This window comes from Thamnophis elegans, chromosome 1 (assembly GCF_009769535.1).
Source record: "Thamnophis elegans isolate rThaEle1 chromosome 1, rThaEle1.pri, whole genome shotgun sequence".
NCBI classification, from domain to species: domain Eukaryota; kingdom Metazoa; phylum Chordata; class Lepidosauria; order Squamata; family Colubridae; genus Thamnophis; species Thamnophis elegans.
Window position 1 is genome coordinate 185266998 of NC_045541.1, and position 19142 is coordinate 185286139.

At 43.8% G+C, this 19142-nt stretch overlaps 1 protein-coding gene across 2 annotated transcripts in view; it reads right to left on the reverse strand.

Moving 5' to 3' along the window:
• Positions 1–1103: 1103 nt before the first annotated feature.
• Positions 1104–19142, reverse strand: part of ELAVL1 (ELAV like RNA binding protein 1) — a 29390-nt gene continuing 11351 nt past the window's right edge. For both annotated transcript variants that reach the window (XM_032239021.1, XM_032239014.1), the window contains exons 3-6: positions 17451–17554; positions 15225–15378; positions 14084–14309; positions 1104–7448 (exon numbers count right to left, since the gene is read on the reverse strand). In XM_032239021.1, coding sequence (XP_032094912.1) covers positions 7124–7448; positions 14084–14309; positions 15225–15378; positions 17451–17554 — 809 coding nt within the window. In that variant the 3' untranslated portion in view covers positions 1104–7123. The remainder of the gene's footprint in view (positions 7449–14083; positions 14310–15224; positions 15379–17450; positions 17555–19142) is intronic.

The window sequence follows — 19142 nt, forward strand, 5'->3', positions numbered from 1 at the left end:
TCAGAGTTGAGTTGGGCGGGGGGGGGGGGGGTGTGTGACTGAATGGAGCTGAGCATTTACCGGCCGGATAACCTTCCTGACACCTACATGGAGTTCACAGCAGATATTTTCTCTTTGCGCCAAGAGAAACAAATATCTGCCGCTACGCAGGATCGAACTCACAGCCTCCTGATTGTGAGCCGTGAGCTGCACCACGCACACCGCTCGACGGAAAAGGCTATCAGTCCTTTTCAAAATTCCATGTTACACTTTTAATTTTTTTTAAAAAAAACTTATTAGGCAAGAAGCATACAAATGTTCGGATATACTTAATTCCTTCTGTTGCTACCTAACACTGCAATGGTTTTCTGAACAGATTGATTAAAAAGAACATTGGGGGGTGGGGGGGAGGAAAGCAGCACAGCGTATCTTGAAATAAAACACTAAACCATAAATTCAGTTTAGGAAAAAGGGGTTAGTTCCAAACAGCCAGAGATATCCGCAAGCATCTAAGACTAGAGTCACATCCTTTCCCCAGGCTCAAGAGTGCACTAGCCTGACTCAAAAAAAAAAGGAAGAAAGTCTCAACAAACTGACATGTTATTAAATGATGGTCACTGATGCATGCTTGCCGTCCTGTGGGAGTGTAACAGCAGCCTATCAAGCAGCTCAGCTTTGTGGCTTTAAACAGGAGGGCTGGATTGACGGCGAGAGCGTAGCAGAAATTTAATCCCAAAGCAGCGGTGAAATAAAATGGCCATCCAGTAACACTGGCGGTGCTCCTCAACAGCAAGTGGGAAAATATCCCAAATTTCCACCAGAAATTTCTAGTGACGAAGAAGAGAACAGGAAGCCCCCCAACACCTCCCACACTGGTCCCCACCTCATCATTCAACAGTGCTCTCTCAAGAGAGATGCTGACGCCCATGGCTTCTAATGCGCTTCCCATGTGCTCCCGCTTCCGAGGCCTGATCTGGTCACTTTGGCGAAGCTGTTCTGAGTTTACCGTACGTGAACGGAGATGTTTGCGGGTGGGACTGGTCAAGCAAGGGGCCTCTTGACCTCTGAAAACAGCAGGCACTCAAAAGACACGAGGGGATTCAACGGCCGTGGACACATCAGGATAGCAGCGTCATACTTTATTTAAAGTAAACCCATGTTAAAAACAAAGTTAAAATGAAAAAAGTGGTACCTGAAAAATAAATTATTTTTGATATAAAACAAAATCAATAACTTAAAAACACGCTAAATATACAAAAAAAAGTTATCTTAAGCATATATACTGTACAGTACGGGGGGAAACCGATAAAAGCCTTCCGTTGCACAGACGGGGGGGCTTTACAAAAAAGAAAAAGAAAAAAGGGGAGGGGGAAAAAGTTAAACATCAGTTGAAAAAGGAAGCCAAGCAAGACTAAAAGGGCGGGGGGGGGGAGAGGGCGGGGGGGGGTGTTGTCGTTTGTATCCTACTGAAGCTACGGCCAAACTCCCACTTGGTAAGACGGCACCGGTCCTGCCAGAGAGAAAGTGTGGAGCAAAGAAAGTGTGCCTCAACGTTTCCCTTCAATTTCTTCTGAAATGGGTCTCGTGAAAAGTGATTGAAATTGAACGACAAAAACAAAAAAAATACCAAGAGAGCAAAACTCTGCGGAAGAGTTAACTTGTTTGCAGAACTCAATACGCAATTAAGCAGAGAGAGAGAGAGAGGTGGTGGCAGTTATACTGTCATGGGTTTTTTTTGCTACCGCCTGACAAAAATAAAGAGAAATTTCAGTTCACACTACATAAAAAATAATAATTGAAAAAAATCCCATCTTGCCCTCCCAAGGAAAGCCCACCCACCTCCCATAAAAATACCAGCAAATCTGCCTCCGAGCAGATGCAACACAAGCTAGTCGCTGTGTGATGCTGGGTGTCCCCACCGAGATTTGTTTCCTGTTTATTTTTAAACCATGCACTGGGGGAAACAACACAACTAACTTATTCTCAACCTGGAAAAACTCCGTTAGACAAGAATGCTACAAATAAGCAGCCAAAGAGTAGAACGTATCGGATTTTAAACTTTAAAAAAATTGAACTAAAATAGCCACTGATTGTTATAACCTGTACATTACAACGAACACCCTCTTAAATATATATATGTATTTATATATATATATATATAAAGGAAATAGGATACAGATCAGAAAACCCATGAACTTTCAAATGCAAGGGAGAAGAAAGCTCCACACTTTTATTTCGCCAAGTGTAATTTTTTTTTAAGAATTGATTTTTGACGACCTAAATTTGCCACAAGCGCATTATCTTGAAAAAAGTTTATTCCTTCAAGGGAATTAAGTTGAGGTTTTTTTGAGACAGCTGTCATCACAGAAACACAGCCAAGAACTAAATGTTTGGTAGAACATTTATTTAATTTGGGGGGAGGATGTAGAACTGTACTCTCTTGAAAACAAAAATAAGGTGCATTTGTTCATTTAAAAAAAATAAATATGCAAAGGAGCTTCTTTTGAGAATTGATGGGCTAGCTTATGAGAGAGAGGAGAGGAGGGAGGGGGCTATTTAAGAAAGGACACATCCTGAACTATAGCAAGCATGAAATTTGCTGCCAATCCCACATTTAATGCATAACTCTCAGCAAATTTACTTCTAGTCCAAAGGGAGATATTTAGCCTCACAAAGCAGTGGATATGTCAGTATGAGAACTGCAAAATTTACTCATTGTGAGTAAAACTTGGCAGACCAAAGCCATCATCCTTTTTCGCTCAGGAAGGGAAAACTTGTACTGGCTTAGGAGAGCACACATTTTATAATCCATTAAACATTTGGGTGAAGGAACATCTGACAAATAGCAAAAATTATTTCTGCAATGTGTAGGCAATCATTTCTCCCTCCCCACAAAAAGTGTAATAAAAATCCAATCCGATTTTTTTTTAAAAAAAAGATTCAAGCCTACTCCTATCCTATCGAGAAGATAATATACATTTATGGATAAAGCTTTAAAGAACGGAGAAGGGCGTGGGGGATAAAAAAGACTAATCCATATAAAAGGGCTTGCACAGCTAAATGGGGGGGAAAAGTTTGTCACGTAAATAGCCTTTTCCTGCCAACTTTGTCAAGATTTTTTGGCACACAACCGTAAAGAAGGTATCTGGATGAAGCAGAGAGTTGTTCACCGCCCTAGCAGACTTTGGCAATTCTCTGGAGTACGCTAAGTTTTCCATGGATTGCCTCCAGCCTAGAATATATCTTAGTAGGGTACCATGAATTGTCCAATACCAGCAAGGATTACTTCTTCCCTTACCGTCACCTCGAACTAACCAAAAAGAATAATAATCCATTTTCATTTTATACATCCTGTGGGCATATCCCGTTTTTTCCCAGCTTGCTGAAAGAGCCAGACTCCGTGCTGAGAGTAGGCAGCAAGGCAATCTTATTAGAAAATTCCATTTCTTTTGGAAACCAGGGAAACATCAAGACAAAAGAAAACGATCAAACCCATTTTACCCAAAAGCCCCTTAAGAAACTGACTTAATTCCTTTCGATTTTTTTTTCTTTTAGTCATGATCCAACTAAAATTGGAATTTGAAAAGGAATGTAGCAAGAGAGAATGGTCCCAGAGTGGTACAGGATCTCCTGCTTTTGCCGCTTAAGGATCTCATTGCTTTCGACATTTTCCGTGGCGAGAAGAGTGGCCTTTTAAATCCCCTGTCAAAATGTTTCAATGGGTTCTTGTCCTATACCGTTATCTTAGCAGGAATCCACCTCGACCTCTCCTGGAGCTAAACCGGAGCTCCGAAAAGCAGATTAGGGAAGATTTGGCAGCGATCAGAGGGGCAAGACGGAGGGGAGATGCAAGGCTGGCGAACCCAAATAACAAAGAGCTGGAGAAATACTAAAAACCTGCAGAACGGACACCAATGCTAGCGGTTGTCATTGGCCTGAAGAAATCTTAATTTTGCTATTATGAAAACCGGAGAAACCAATGTAACTGATTAGCTGAGCAGCTAACCCAGGAGCAGAGAAATTAGCCATGACAGCAAAAAGAAGTTCCAGTAGACAAGGCAGATTATTCCCACAATTGGCATTCACAGAGATAACAGATCTCTATGAACATCTGTAATGCACCGTCAATGAATTCCTCAAGGCCATGCAGTGGAAGCTGCCTTTAAAATGAGAACGGAGAATTATAAAAGGAAGTGAATGGGCACCGTAAAAGAAGTGCTTTCTGTCCGAGGGTTAGAAATGCTTAATACTCTTCATCGACATATTTGTAATCAAGACTCCTTTGGACATTTTTAAAAAACAAAAAACACCAAGGGAGCATTTTATACGACTGGGAAAAAAAAATAACAGAAGAGATCTCACGCTACGTTCAAGAATCATCCAATAGAAAAAGATCACAAAGATTAATAGAAGCTGTAAAAAGGGGGAAATTTTATTTCAGGAGCCAGCGGTTATTTCTCCTGAAATAAATAAATATGCACTGCAGTTCGAAGCAGTGGCCTGTTAACTCCCAATGACTGGGGAGAGATTTTAAAACATGGTCATCCCAGGTTAGTTCCAGTTGGAATGTCGAGGTTTCATAGGCTGTTAATTCGACCGAAAGAGAGTTTAAAAGGATGCCGCTGAAAAGACCCGTCTTGCTCAAGAAGCCAGGTGGGGATTTTGTGAATCCAACTTTGCAAAAGACAAGTTAAGTAAACCTGACACGCCAAACTTTTTTTAAAAAAAGAAAAAAACAACACCTCAGGGCTGTCCAGGAAGATTTAAGAAGCACAAAACGAAAAAGCAGCATCTCTAAACAAGGTTTTCTGAACTTATTGCCACAAATCACTTAACACGAAACGTGAGGGCAGCTTAAGACAGCAGTGACCTCAAAAAAAAAAAAGAGACCATCTATTTAGTTTAATAAATATAAACAAACAAACAAATAGGTCCGCGTATAATCTTCTTGGGACCAAATAACCCTGCTTGTAAAACGGATCCCTCCACCTTAAGACAGGTTAATTCTTAAAAAATAAAAAGGTGCAATTGAAAGCGGGATAGCAAAGCGGATATTCCCGGAATCCCGGAATGGCGTTTCTACGCCCAAGAGACTCGAGGTCTTGGGGGGAGGGCAGGGAGGGGGTGTTGTTTCACCACAGCCACAGTGTGCCTTTGCTTGGTGAGTAGAAGTCTTCGGATGGGCCACATCTCCAGGCACACACAACACACACACACAAAAAAGAGGAACGGTTGTGTGTCCCTCAACACGCACGGCCGTGCTGTGTGAAGGCAAGCCACCCACCGTCATCGTTTCCACCGGTGGGCCTTTCACCTGCAAGGACAGTGTGTGACGTGTTATTCCAGCCGCCGGGGAGATTTCAACACACTTTTAAGTCTTAGTAAGTGTCCCAAGTTCTAGATTGTGGGCACTGATGGAAAGATAATGTGGCCAGAAGGGTACTTCTGCAAACATCGCAGATCCAGAACGGGATCAGCCCTGCCTCTCAGCCGACGTAAGCAGGAGAGATCCCCAAAGCTTTCCACAGTTTTAAAGCGGGTTTTTAGAGTTAGATAAAGGTTTCTCTTCGCCCAAAGGTTTGGTTCATAACAACTCTTACAGATCTAGCCAACTGTGTATGTTACGGAATATCCAGTTTAAGCTGTAAACTTGGTCTGGGCCAATTAACTCTCATCGTGTGGGTTGAAAACGATTGCAAATGTGTTAATTCCTGCTCTCATACCAGTCAGTTGATTTTAAAATCCCCAAATGATTCTTATTCAGAAAAGTCATCGTTCAGGTTGGGGGGGCGGTGTCCTGTGAAACATGGTCAGGAGGGGGGGGAGAAAAATTAAAACAACAAACCAAAACAAAATTTCAGCAAAACCAAATCAAATTTAATTGGTCTTAAATGCAAAAGTAAAAACAAACAAAAACACAAAAAAGCAAAAGAAAATTAACAGAAAACAGAACTCAAAAGTTTCAAGGCAGCCTGAAGAAAACGTTGGGGATTAATCAAAACATTTAAGTCTACCAAAAAAAAAAAAAAAGTTGTAATCTCAAACTTGCAAGTTTTAATGTACCTTTCTGCTGAGCGTTTTCAAATATGTAAAGCTATTTGTCAAAACAAAGTCAACTATTAAAACATGAAAAAAAATTCCTAGTAATTATTAGAAGGGAAGGAAAAAAAATTATGATGCTCAAATGTTTGTAAGATCTTCACAAGAGAATTCTAAGAACTCGGTTATTCCAACTAAAAATATGTGAGAGGAGATGAATGTTAAATCTTGCCACATTTGTTTTACCAGAAGGCAAATGCACAAAAACACGTTTATTGGAACGAAGAATTTGGAGGAAGTGGCAATGTTGGGACCGGAGTATCTTATTTTATTTTTCCTTTCTTTTACTCTGAAATTACCCGAGTTTTCTCAAAACTCTTTGGTCCTTTTTATGGAATCTGGGCTTTTCAAGGGGGTGGAAAACACACTATTAAAAAGGTGTTTTGGTTTCACCTACAGGGGTCAAAATTGTTACCCAGGGGTGATATTTCATATTCTCCAAACTTGTCATTTTTCACCAATAAGTTAAATTTTTCACCAACAAATTTCTTGACAAAAGGAGAAGTTGCTATTAACTAAGAGAACTGGCCTTAACTGGGTTTTTGGCTGATGCCCTGCCTTAGCAAACACTATTTGGTGACATTAACAGCAGTCTCTTAAGGGAGCAGATGTTTCACTGGCACCAGGTGCAAATGGGTTCGTCCATTGAGACTTTTTTGGGGGGTGGGGTGTCCAAAGGGGAGTTCGCAAACAGGACTTACTTCGAAAGGAACTTTAAAAAAAAAAAAAAAAGAACCATTACGGTACTTTTAAAAACCCAAAAACATTTGAACATGTCGGTGGCATCCCAGAGTATTAAAAAACCCCCTTTGTTTTTCCTTTCCAAACTTTTCGTTGAGGCTAATGACAAACAACTTCGGGGAAATTGGCGCGCACGCAAAAAAAAAAGGAAATGAGTGGTACACTAACAAAAAAAAAAAAAAAAAAGGCTCAAACTTTTTTCGTCACTCAATTATCTCTATTCCATACAAAAAAAAAAAAAAAAAAAAAAAAAAAAAAAGAAAGGGGGAAGGGAAGAAAAAAAAAAAAAGCCACGAGAGCGAAGTTATTTGTGGGACTTGTTGGTTTTGAAGGAAACCTGTAAGATTTTGTCCCCCAGCCGGTAGCCGTTAAGACTCGCTATGGCCATGGCGGCGTCTTCATAGTTTGTCATTGTCACAAAGCCAAAGCCTTTACACTTGTTGGTGTTGAAGTCACGGATGACTTTCACATTAGTCACCGCGCCAAAGGGGCCAAACATCTGCCAGAGGATTCCCTCATCGGCATCTTGGCCGAGGTTGTAGATGAAGATACACCAGCCCGAAGAGGAGTTTCCTGGGACATTTACACCAGAAAGCCCACTCATGTGATCTACACCCATGGGAGAGAACCTAGCAAATAAAAAGCACACAATAGTTCATGTAAACAAAACAAAAAACAAAACAAAAAAAAGAAGTCAGTTCAATCAAGCAAAAAACTCAGATTTTTTTTTTTATAAAAAAAACACCGGGGGGGGGGGGGCGGTGGGGGTTTGGAGGGGGGAAACCCGGTGGTCATCTAAACAGGGGGTCCATCCAAGGGCGTCTCTCTCGTCTCCCTGCCAGGGGCAGGACCGTTAAGTTAAAAGAGAAGCAAGCAGGGCACCATTGGGGGGGGGGGGGGGGGTGGCATGGGGGGTGGATAAGGGGAACCAATGCTGGGTCAAACCTTCCTAGGCTAGTTTCCACTCCGCCAGATGCGTGGAGGAGCGCTGCCCCCATCTCCCATTTGCTGAAGAACACGGAAATGAGGGGGTGGGCGGGAAAGGGGGGCAGGAAAGTAGAGAGGCAGGCTGTGGCCAGAAAGCTGAGAGAGAGAGAGAGGAAATCAGCAGCAGTTGTGGTTTGAGTCACAACTTACACACTAAGGAAGGAGGAGCTTTTCCCAGCAAGGAGGGCCACTGCTGATTTTTTTTTTTTGGGGGGGGGGGGTTCTAGCTAAGTTAGGCTGGTTTAATATAAGTAATATGAAAGGAAGCCACACACAAAAAATCCCACAGCTCTTTTTCATCATCATCACCATCTTTTAATGATGGAGTTTGGGCAACTGGCCGGATGCCTTTCCTGTCCCCAATGCGGAGTTTTGTTCAGCAGATAATATCCAAATCGTGCCCAGAGAGGAAGAAATATCTGCCTCTACCTAGGATCGAACTGCCAGCCTCCTGATTGTGGGGTGAGAGCTCCATCTCTAGGCCACCCTTGTGGGTTTCTTTCATAATACAGGTATTAAATTTGCCTCGTGTCACTTCTTGCAACAAAAGACCACAGCCGCAGAGGTGGCGTCCCTCTCTTTCTAGATCAGGAGTGGGGGAAATTAGGTAAGATGCTGCTCAATCCCAATTCCTATCGGGGGGGGGGGGGAGGTGGAAAACAAAATGAGTTATCCAAAAGAAAAAGAAAGAAAGAAAGAGGCGTCCCTCACTCCGCTAGGAGACCCGTCGGGGCTGTGACCCCAGCCCTTCCTAGCACCTGGCAAAGTGGGATCTACTCCAGGTTAAACAAGGCTAAGCTCTCTCTGGTGCCTTTTCTCTGCTACTTGCCCACCAGCAAGGCTTAAAGAGAGACTGTGAAGGCGGAGATGAACTACCAGGAAGGATAAAGGTGGAGACCAGGCATCCTGCATTCGGATCCTCAGGGCAGAGGAGCACGGACGGGGCAGAGTTGCAGAGTTGGCTTCCTTCGGGGGCCTTGGCTGGAAAGGACAGGTGTCTGAGCCGGGCGGGATTTGGGTTCAAAGCGCTCGGCGGGAGATGAGAGAGGCAGGGAGGGCTGGTAAGCAGAGAGAGGTGCTGGAAGACCAGGCATGGGGCCCCCTCCTTCCTTCCCACCCCCTCACCCCACAGAAATCCCACCCAATCCTAAACACCCCCCCACCCCCCCAAAGGAGGAGCCGTTCCCAGGACGCTGCGTGGGCCATCAAGGATTCTGCCCACTGCCCCCAAGCCCAGATTGTCATTTCCCCCTCCTGCTGCTCTAGGAGAACGAAGGTGTCGCAGCACTGCTTTCTCCCCTCGAGAGGACTGCGATGGGGCAGAATCTCAAACTCAGAGACCCGGGAAGGTTTGTAAGGGGGGGGGGGTATAGGGGGAAACCTTCTGTTGAGGGAGGAAGAGACTGCTTTTCTGACGGATAAAATAATGCCTGGGGGATGAGGGCCAGTAGCCGAGCGGCTAGCCGCTACTGATCTGAGATGAACCTCCATTTTTCCCTGGGGAATCCACAGGCTGCCTTCTCTCTCCGCTTAGGGGGGGGAGCCGGCATGCTTAAATTGTCCGACTGAATGGTCATTCAAGGGGCAGCAGGCCTACGCAAGGTGACCATCTATGAAGGTCAGTCCGTTTCCCCCCCCCCCCCCAACCATGGGGTTCTGGAAAATTGCAGAGAAGGAAGGCTGCCTGGTTCACTCCCTTCTCCTCTCCCCGATGGCCTCTCTTCCACGTCCTATTTAGGGGTTCATCTTGACTTTTCATGACACCGACAGCAGCCAATTGTTCTTAGTGGAACGAGGGGAAGAGAGATGGCCATGTCTCCCTAAGACTCGGAGTCCCAGGGGGCTAAGGATTCACACGTACATCCTTCCCAATTCAGCCAGCTCGGGGAGGCTTTCAAGCTAGACCACCCCACCCCCCACCCCCCAAAAAGCTGACCCCACACTGCTTTGTGTTTCTCTATCTTGGAAACTTTAAGATGGGTGGACTTCAATTCCCAAGCGACCATTGTGGGAGTTGGAAGTCCTTCATCATCTTAAGATTGCAAGTTTTTTTTTTTTTTTGGGGGGGGGGGATGGACACTAACCAAGAGAGACTTAACTGCAAGTGTACAGGTCGTTCAGGATCCTTCAAACCATATCACTTAACCTGGAGGAGGCGGGGGCGGGGGGGGCAGGGGTTACTCTCACCTTACACGGAAGAAGCCAAGTACAGGCAGATAGAAGCACATTATTTATTTAACAAGTGACAAGAATTCCAAGACAAGAATTCTAAAAGAAACCCATCTGATGCCACACAACTTTCCGGAGGCGGGCAACTTTTTTTAAAAGACATGCAAGGTTTTTTTTTCCCCCCACGGGAAGGAACTCTCTAGAAGGAATTTTACAGTTAAGATTGATTGCATGGAGATGAGTGAGGAGACTTGAAAAGTGAGGAAAAACAAAACAGAAAAAAAAAGCACATTAAGAGTGGAATAGGATATCCAAAAGCAGAGAAGCAGTAAATTAAACAGAGGGCCGTTTTCAGGATAGGGATGGAGTTTACAAGTATATATGTATATATATATATATGTATATGTATATGTGTGTGTGTGTGTGTACACACACACACACACACACACACACACACACACACACAGCGTAGGGAATTAAAAAGGGTCAGTTATCCATATAAAATCATGAAAGGGGAATGGAAGAGGATATGAACAGGACTTTCAAGAAAGAAGGGATGTGCTAAATGAGACAAGCACCATAGCTTTTGCTATGGAATTTGTAATGCCATGTTTCAAACTACAATTATTTCTCAATAACTACTGTTATTACGTCCTTAAGGGACGAACCAGCTACCAACTTCGATTTGCTTTTAAAACTACGAGCTGCTAATTAAATGGCAGCTAGGTGGCAATTCTCATTTCTGTTCTAACACAAGTTTTCCGAGAGCAATCGATTAAAATTCTAATTGTTACCGACTTGATTATTATTCTCAACAGGAGGAATCATTAGAGATGGCATTTAACTACTGTATTTTTCAGACTATAAGAGGCACCGGAATATAAGACACACCAAAATTTTGAAAAGCTACATTTAAAAAAAATAGTTTTGCACTCTGCAGGCTTCCCAAACCCTCTGCATGCCTCATTTTTTTGTGAAAAACAGGACACACAGATGTTTGAGAGGCCTGCAAAGTGCTCCTGGGGACTGGTGGGGGTGGGGGGGGATGAGCAAAAACGGGCCCGTTTTTTTGCAAAAAACTGGGCATGCATAGGCTTTGGGAGATTTGTAAAGTGCTCCTGGGGGCTGCGGGGGTAAAAATGGCCCCTTTTTCCCCCTCCCCAGCCCCCGGGAGATCTTTGCAGGCCTCCCAAACCCTCTGCATGTCCATTTTTGCGAAGGCGACAGGATTTCGGGAGGCCAAAAATGTAATCTTCAGTTTATTATTCTCATCCCACTAAGGAGTTTAGGGAAATATTGTAGTAGTGACTTTATGGTTTTACCGGTTGAGGATTAGCAATGAAAAAGTAGTTTTCTCCCCTTCCCAGTCTCGCCAGTATGCGGGAGTGGAGTAGGAAAAAGATGCTAGAAATCCTTAAAAAGATGTTTTAGAAAGGGGGGGGGAGCCTGTAGCAGGCCAGGTAGGAGTTTGATATGCTCATTCTCTTCCTGGGTTATCCAGGAAAGAGCTAGCCACCATCTGGCCTATGAGAGGGGGAGGCAGCCAATGCAGGAGTTCTTTACAAGACTGAAAACAATAATAAAACTTCTAAAACTAATCTGGAATTAATATGGGAAGCACGTAGGGGCAATAAATACTTTTAATACTTTTATGTGAATCGGACTTTACAATTGGAAAGAAAACCCTATGGGCATTCTCACTCTAATCTGCTATCGAACTGGAGAGTTGAGGGATAAAATCATTGGCATTTGCAGGGCAATTTTAAAAATACTTCTGCAAAACTGCATATTGGGTGGATAGAATAAGGTCTTAATTATTATTATTTTGGGGAGAGGGGGGCGCAGCTGTAAAAAAAGGACGATTTGAGAATGTACATGCTTTGACAAACTGGCATGCATAAAACCCTGTGGTTGTTTTTTTTTAATCCAGAACTGAGTTTAGAAGGATGGATTATGCAGTAGGGGGGCAAGCAAATAAGATGCACGCCATCGCTCCATTCTATTTTTAAAATCAAAATAACTCACGAAAGACCGTAAATCAGCCTGTTTCAAACGTTACACCCCCCCCCCCTTTCTATACATTTCTCTGCCAACTAGGAATCTTTTCTCTCTGTGGTTAAAAAAAAAATGAAGAAGATGGTGCGGGGTGGAAAATAAGAGTGGGCTGTAAGCCAAATTCAAGGGAGGGAGGAAAAAAGGGACAAGAGAGATATAGGTTAGAAGGAAAGAAGGAAGGAGAAAGAGGGAGGGAGGAAGGGAGGAAGGGAGGAAAAAGGGAGGAAGGAAGGAAAGGAAGAAAAGGGGGAGGGAGGGAGGGAGGGAAGGGAGGGACGTGCGAAGGAGAGATAAGCTGGAAAGAAAGAAGGAAGGAGAAAGAGGGGAAGGGAAGGGAGGGAATTGGAAAATATGTAAATAACTCTATGACCCGCTTGGTTTAAATCCTCCTGCTGATTTACAATTATTGGGCCTTGTCCAACCATGGCAAAGAAGGGAGGGAGGGAGGGAGAACTGTGTGCTTTTCATTAGCAAAAGCTGAGCAGATTGGTCCTTTCACTTTCTAATAAAGTCACACAGGGTGGGTTCCACACGCACGCAAGCATTTGTTGCACACACCTTTTGGGGCTCTTATTCAGATACTTGTCCACAAAGGCAAAAATATACAAATCTGAGAATCTTAGAAGACCTCGACAGATCTTTATTCCCTTGCAAACGCCACTGTCAAGCACAGCTTGTCAGAACCTGGGGGTTCATTCGCGGCTTTAACATCTGGGTCTATTTAATGGTTTTCAGTTTTTGTGACTTGCTGAACTATGCCGTGACTTTTAACTAGTTTATAATTTGCTTCCCCCCCCCCCAGTTCTATAAACCACTTGAAGCAATTATTTTTTAAGTCAGAAAAGCAGTGTAAGGAAGGGTTTTTTAAAGAAGAAAAAAAAGGGGGGGACCAATAACGGGAACCCCTTAATATAATGGCTCTGGCTATTTTAGGCTTGGGAGGGGGGGAGAGAGAGTGGGTTTTTAAGTGCTGGACTCACGCAATTTGAAAAACCAATTTTTGCAATGAATACCATGTCACCATTTTTTTTTTTGTTGTTCCAGAAAGTTTAAAATCTCGTATTTTTAAACACACTGTTAGGAAGCATCAGATCAGACAGACAAATTTTCAATCTTTATTAATAGGGGAAAGAGGATCTGAAGGGCTTTTTAATTCTCTATTTAAATGAAACTCTTATGAGGAAAAAAAGAGAAAGAAAGTGAGAAGAATAAAAAATAATCTTGAGAGAACAGAAGATAAAAAGAAGGGAAAAATAATAATAATAGTAATAATAATAATAATAAGAACAGATATGGACATCCACAATGATTACTGACATACTTGGGGGAGGGGAGGGGTACATATTCATTTGGGGGTCAAAAACACTCCACTGCCATTAAGTATGAAAGAAAACTGTTTCAGAGCTTTCTAAAATTATACAGAATGCGCTTAAAAATCTAGTGGAAGAAGTTGGAGGTGCAATTGGGACCGAGCTGATGAGTTCCACGTGAACTGTCAAGAAATATCGGGAGAGAGTTGGTTAAAGTTAAAAAAGCAGAAATCACTAAATACAAATGTTACATAAGACTGATATTGCCATCCCTTCACAATGTTCTCTGGGGGGGGAAACCTAAGGAGCTACGGTGGAATTAATAACAGGATTGATGCCATGCTATTTAAATTAACCCATTCGGATAACCGGGCTGGGGCGCAGGGGGGAGGGGGAGGGAAAACCAGCAGCATCCCCTCCCTCAAAAACGGGGCTTTTTGCAAATCAAGCCATTGGAACACAAACTCATCACCCAGAATTAGCCCTAACATTGTGGGGAGGGGGGAATATTTATTTAAGGCAGGTGTTGTTGTTTTTTTCTCTCTCCTTCTGCTGACTTATCTATTGGAAGATGCTGTGTCTGAGAATGAACAGCAATGACTTCAAAAAACAAAAATAAAAAAACAAAGAGCAGAAAAAGCAGAGGGAGAGAGAGAGAGAGAAGAGAGAGAGAAAGAGAGGGAGGGAGGGAGAGAGGGAAGAATAGTACAGACCTCTGGATTATTTCGTTCTTCCTAACCTACCTGAATCTCTGGGCCTGGTGATGGACAGGCCCCCCAAACCGTCTAGCTGGGGAGTGGTAGAGCTGTGACAGGAGGGCCACGTTTTTGTTCTGGTTTGGGTTGGCTGCGAACTTCACCGTGATGGGTTCGGAGGAGCCCGGTGGCTTGTGGCCGTTGAAGTTTGAAATGGCTTCCTCGGCTTCCGATCTCTTGTCGAACCGAATGAAAGCAACCCCACGGGATAAGCCTGGAAGTCAAAGGGAGAGAAGAAATATATATATGTGAAGGATCCATTTCCTGCCTGCCTGCCTGCCTGCCTGCCTGCCTGCCTTCCGAGGTGGCTAAAATGAGGACCCCGATTGTTGGCCCTGTAAACCACTTAAGAGAGGGCTGTATACAAAGAAAATTAAGTACATATTAACACATCTGTTAACTACAGCTAGAATAGCATTTGCCCAATGCTGAAAACAAAATAATGCCCCCTCGGACGAATTAGTGATAAAAAACACTTTGGATTGAGCAGAGATGGACAAATTAACACTGAAATTCAAAGATAAAGAAGAGTTGGAATATTATGAAATTTGGAACAATTGGTACAAATGGCTGCAAAACAAGAATAAAATTAATTAAGCCAAAAAACAATATATATAAATATATAAAGAACTGTGCTTAAAGGTGTGTAAATATAGAAGCAAAATATTATACACATGTACAGGTATGATGACATAACAATGTTGATATAATGACTGTAAGGTGTTGTGGAAGGGAAAAATTTTTTAAAAAATCTGCTAATAAAAAAGAGGGCTGTAAAAGCACTGTGAAGTGGTATAGAAGTCTTAAGTGGGAAGGAAGGAAGGAAGGAAGGAAGGAGCAAGACTCTGTAAACCGCTTAGAGAAGATCATAAAAGCACTGTGAAGTGGTATATGTCTAAAGTGCTATTGCTATTTAAATTAACGTTTTCCAACTTGGCCAATTTAAGAGGGACAAATTTCAATCCCCCTAGCTGGGGAATTCTGGGAGCTGAAGCCCTCCCCTCTTAAAATGGCCAGGTTTTAGAAACACTGCTGTGGGATGAGCCTCTCCCCCTCCCCGCCCAATTTCTGAAGTAGATCTGCAGCCAGCCGAGCGGATGGGAGACGGCACGGCTTCTAGCCCACATACCTGTAGTCTGATCAACCAGTACACGCGAGTTGATAATGCGTCCGAACCGTGAAAACATGTCTTCAACGTCCTTCTGTGTCATTGTCCGTGGCAGCCCACTTATGTATAAGTTTGCATCCTTAATCACCTCAGAGCTTGGCCGAGCGTACGACACCTTTGCAAGAGAGAAAGAAATGGAAAGCACACGGTGAATTCGTACAGCTGAAACACCCGGAGACATTTCTGGGATTTGGTAAACATACCTGGTTCATGCCTGCAAAACATTCTTTCAAATCAATAAATGATCCAAATAGCTTATCCAAGGGACTGGACAACCACTTGTCTGGCATGGTATATGGTTTCCTGCCTAAGCAGCGGGTTGGACTAGAAGACCTCCAAGGTCCCTTCCAACTCTATTCTATTCTATTCTTCATTCCAATGTTCTCTTCTACTCTACTCTTCATTCCAATATTTTACTCTACTCTTCATTCCAATATTTTCTTCCCTTCTATCTGTCTCCAAGGTGCTTTTTCAAAAGGAGACTGGACTGGGTTTTTTTCCCTCAAAGAAGAAGGGGGTTCGCTTCTCATCCAAAAAGCTTCATCAGTTCTTTACCATTGTCAGAACTAACTCCTTCCATCCCTATCATCCGGTCAGAACGGATGAAGCTTCTTGGATGGGAAGTGAAATGTCATCTTCTTCCTCTTAGGAAAAAACCCCCCAGAATTTTGAAAAAAGCACATTTCAGGTAAGGGTGCCTTGGATGACTGAGAATCTCCACAGCTGCCACAAGCAAGACAAAGAAATTGTGCTGAGGTTTGTGCTTTTACTCGCCAAAAGGGTTCGAATCCTCATTTTTCGCCACAAATAAAATTGTTTTCCCAAGCCCAAGAGCAGATAAAACAGACACAAATGGGGAAAGCCGCTTTCTTTTTCATATGCGATTTACCTGGTAGAGCAAAATGCTCTGGCTCTTCTCGACAGCAGACCCGGGGGGGGGGGGGGAGCTGGCACCTGCTGGAATCACCTACTAGGCCAGCCTACACCAGCCTGAGGCTTCCCACATAATGAGACGCTGAACAATTTGTAACCATGCGCTAAGCGGTAAAGCTAAAGACCAGCCCTCTGCAAGGACAGCTTAACTCACAAACCTGTAACTCCATGAAGTATCCCAATGTCCCTAGTTGGGCTTCCTAGAGCTGAAGAATGCCAGCTTTGAAGGGGACAAGGAGCTCATTCATAGGGGTGTGGCTGGCGGCCAGATGATGCCAGTGGCAAAGCCAGGGCAGCTGGATTGCTCAGGCCGGAGGCCGCCTCCTTCCTGACTCTCCGAGGGAGGGTCTGCGCCATCCCCCGGGAGCCACGAGGCAGAGAAGGAAGAAAGCCAAACCCAACTCGCAGACGTACACTGACAGCCAGGGGAGAACCTTGGCTACCTTATTATGCTTAGGGATATAAAATATTCTATTCTTTTAATTTTTACCTCCCTTTGTGCCATGAAAGCTGTCGAGCTGCTCAGGGGCAGAGAGGGAGGGAGGGAAGAAGGAATAGATGGATGGATGAAAAAGGGAGGGAGGGAAGGAGGAAAATGAAGAGAAGGAAAAAGATGCCTGGATAGATTGATACAAGAAAAAAGGAAAAAAGGAAAGAAGGAAGGGAGGAAAATGAAGAGAGTGAAAAAGATGGATGGATGCAGAAAAAAAGGGAAGGAGGGAGGGAGGAATATATCTGAAATGTGTCAGCTATGGAAAGCTGGACAAAACCATTACTAAGATGTCTTAACAACCAGCCCCTATTTTTTTTTAAAAAAATAAAGATCTTCTATCAAATGCCAACTACTATCGAAGGAGAGACATTTCTTCTTCCAGGCACACAAATGTCTCACATGGGGAAACTGGCCTCCCCAGGGCAGAATTCACTAAAGAGCAAGGACAGGTAATGTCATCTCCATCTCCATCACTTATCTGGAGGATGAACCTCTGGCCTTAATATATTCCTTCACACTAAAACCACATCAACAGCTGAGGCTTTCTCCCCGTGAAATTCTGCCCAACTGCCCTTTGGGCATTGGGACCCCAGGAGGAGAGAGACCCGGCCACCTTCATGGGGCAGGAGAAGCTTAGGGCTGCCCACTGCTCAGAAGAAAGAAGGACAGCCATCGCCCAGCCGAGGAGGAGGAGGAGGAGGAGGAGGAGGAGGAGGAGGAGGAAGGGTTGTAAGCCTAGCCATCATTACAGACATTTTTACCTTGATAGTTTTAGACTGGAGTCTCAGGCCGTTCAGCGTGTTTATGGCTCTTTCGGCGTCTTTCGCGGTCACATAATTCACAAAACCATAACCCAAGCTGTGTCCTGTAGGGGGAAAGGCTCTTTTAAAAATTCTTTTCATAAGCAACCCCACCCTTCCATCATTCTCTGAAATGAAGATTCCACATTTTAAAAGAAAATGGGTTTTATAAAGGAAAATATAAATATGAAGCCTATGAAGGTGTCAATAAAGGAGAATATTTGTAGCTCAGGGTTGAGCCATCCTTGGTGCCCTGTGAGCTTGGTGGTTTTCTCACACACATTTCGTGACCCGACTAGGTAACATCATCAGTGCTAGTGTTAGTAGTATTGATACAATAATACAACAGCAGAGTTGGAAGGGACCTTGGAGGTCTTCTTGTCCAACCCCCTGCCTAGGCAGGAAACCCTATAGCGTTCCAGACAAATGGCTATCCAACATCTTCTTCCAGTGTTGAGGGCATTCACACAAAGAGCCGAGGTGGCGCAGTGGTTAGGGTGCAGTACTGCAGGCCACTTTAGTTGACTGCTATCTGCAGTTCAGCGGTTCAAATCTCACCAGCTCAAGGTTAACTCCTTCCAAGGTGGGTGAAATGAGAACCCAGACTGTGGGGGCGATATGCTGACTCTGTAAACCACTTAAGAGAGGGCTGAAAGCCCTATGAAGCGGTATATAAGTCTAACTGCTATTGCTATTGCTACTTCTGGAGGCAACTTCTGTTCCACTGGTTAATTGTTCTAACTGTCAGGAAATTCCTCCTCAGTTCTAAGTTGCTTCTCTCCTTGTTTAGCTTCCATCCATTGTTTCTTGTTCTACCCTCACGTGCCTTGCAGAATAGCTTGACTCCCTCTTCTTTGTGGCAACCCCTGAGAAGACTGCTATCATGTCTCCCCTAGTTTTTCTTTTCATTAAACTAGACATTCCCAGTTCCTGCAACTGTTCTTCATGTTTTAGTCTCCAGTCCCCTAATCATCTTTGTTGCTCTTCTCTGCACTCTTTCTAGAGTCTCCACATCTTTTCTACATCGTGGAGACCAAAACGGAATGCAGGATTCCAAGTGTGGCCTTACCAAGGCCTTGTAAAGTGGTATTAACCCTTCACGTGATCTTGATTCTCTCCCTCTGTTGATGCAGCCTAGAACTGTGTTGGCTTTTTTGACAGCTGCTGCCCACGGCTGGCTCCTTTTTCAATGGTTGTCCACTAGGACTCCAAGATCCCTCTCACAGCTACTACTATTGAGCAAGGTACCACCTATACTGTACCTGTGCATTTTGTTTTCCTTGCCTAAATGTAGAACCTTAACTCTTTCCACCATTGAATTTCATTTTATTAGATAGTGCCCAATGTTCAAGTTTGTCAAGATCCTTCTGTATCTTGAGCCTGTGTTCTGGAGTGTTGGCTATTCCTGCCAGCTTCGTGTCATCTGCAAATTTGATGAGTTCCCCATTTATTCCCTCATCCAAATCACTGATGAAGATGTTGAAGAGTCCTGGGCCTAAAACAGAGTCTTGGGGTACTCCACTGCATGCTTCCCTCCATGTAGATGCAGTTCCATTGAGGACTACACGTTGAGTGCGGTTGGTCAGCCAGTTACGAATCCATCTGGTGGTGATGCTGTCCAACCCACATTCTTCTATTTTATCTAGTAGTAGG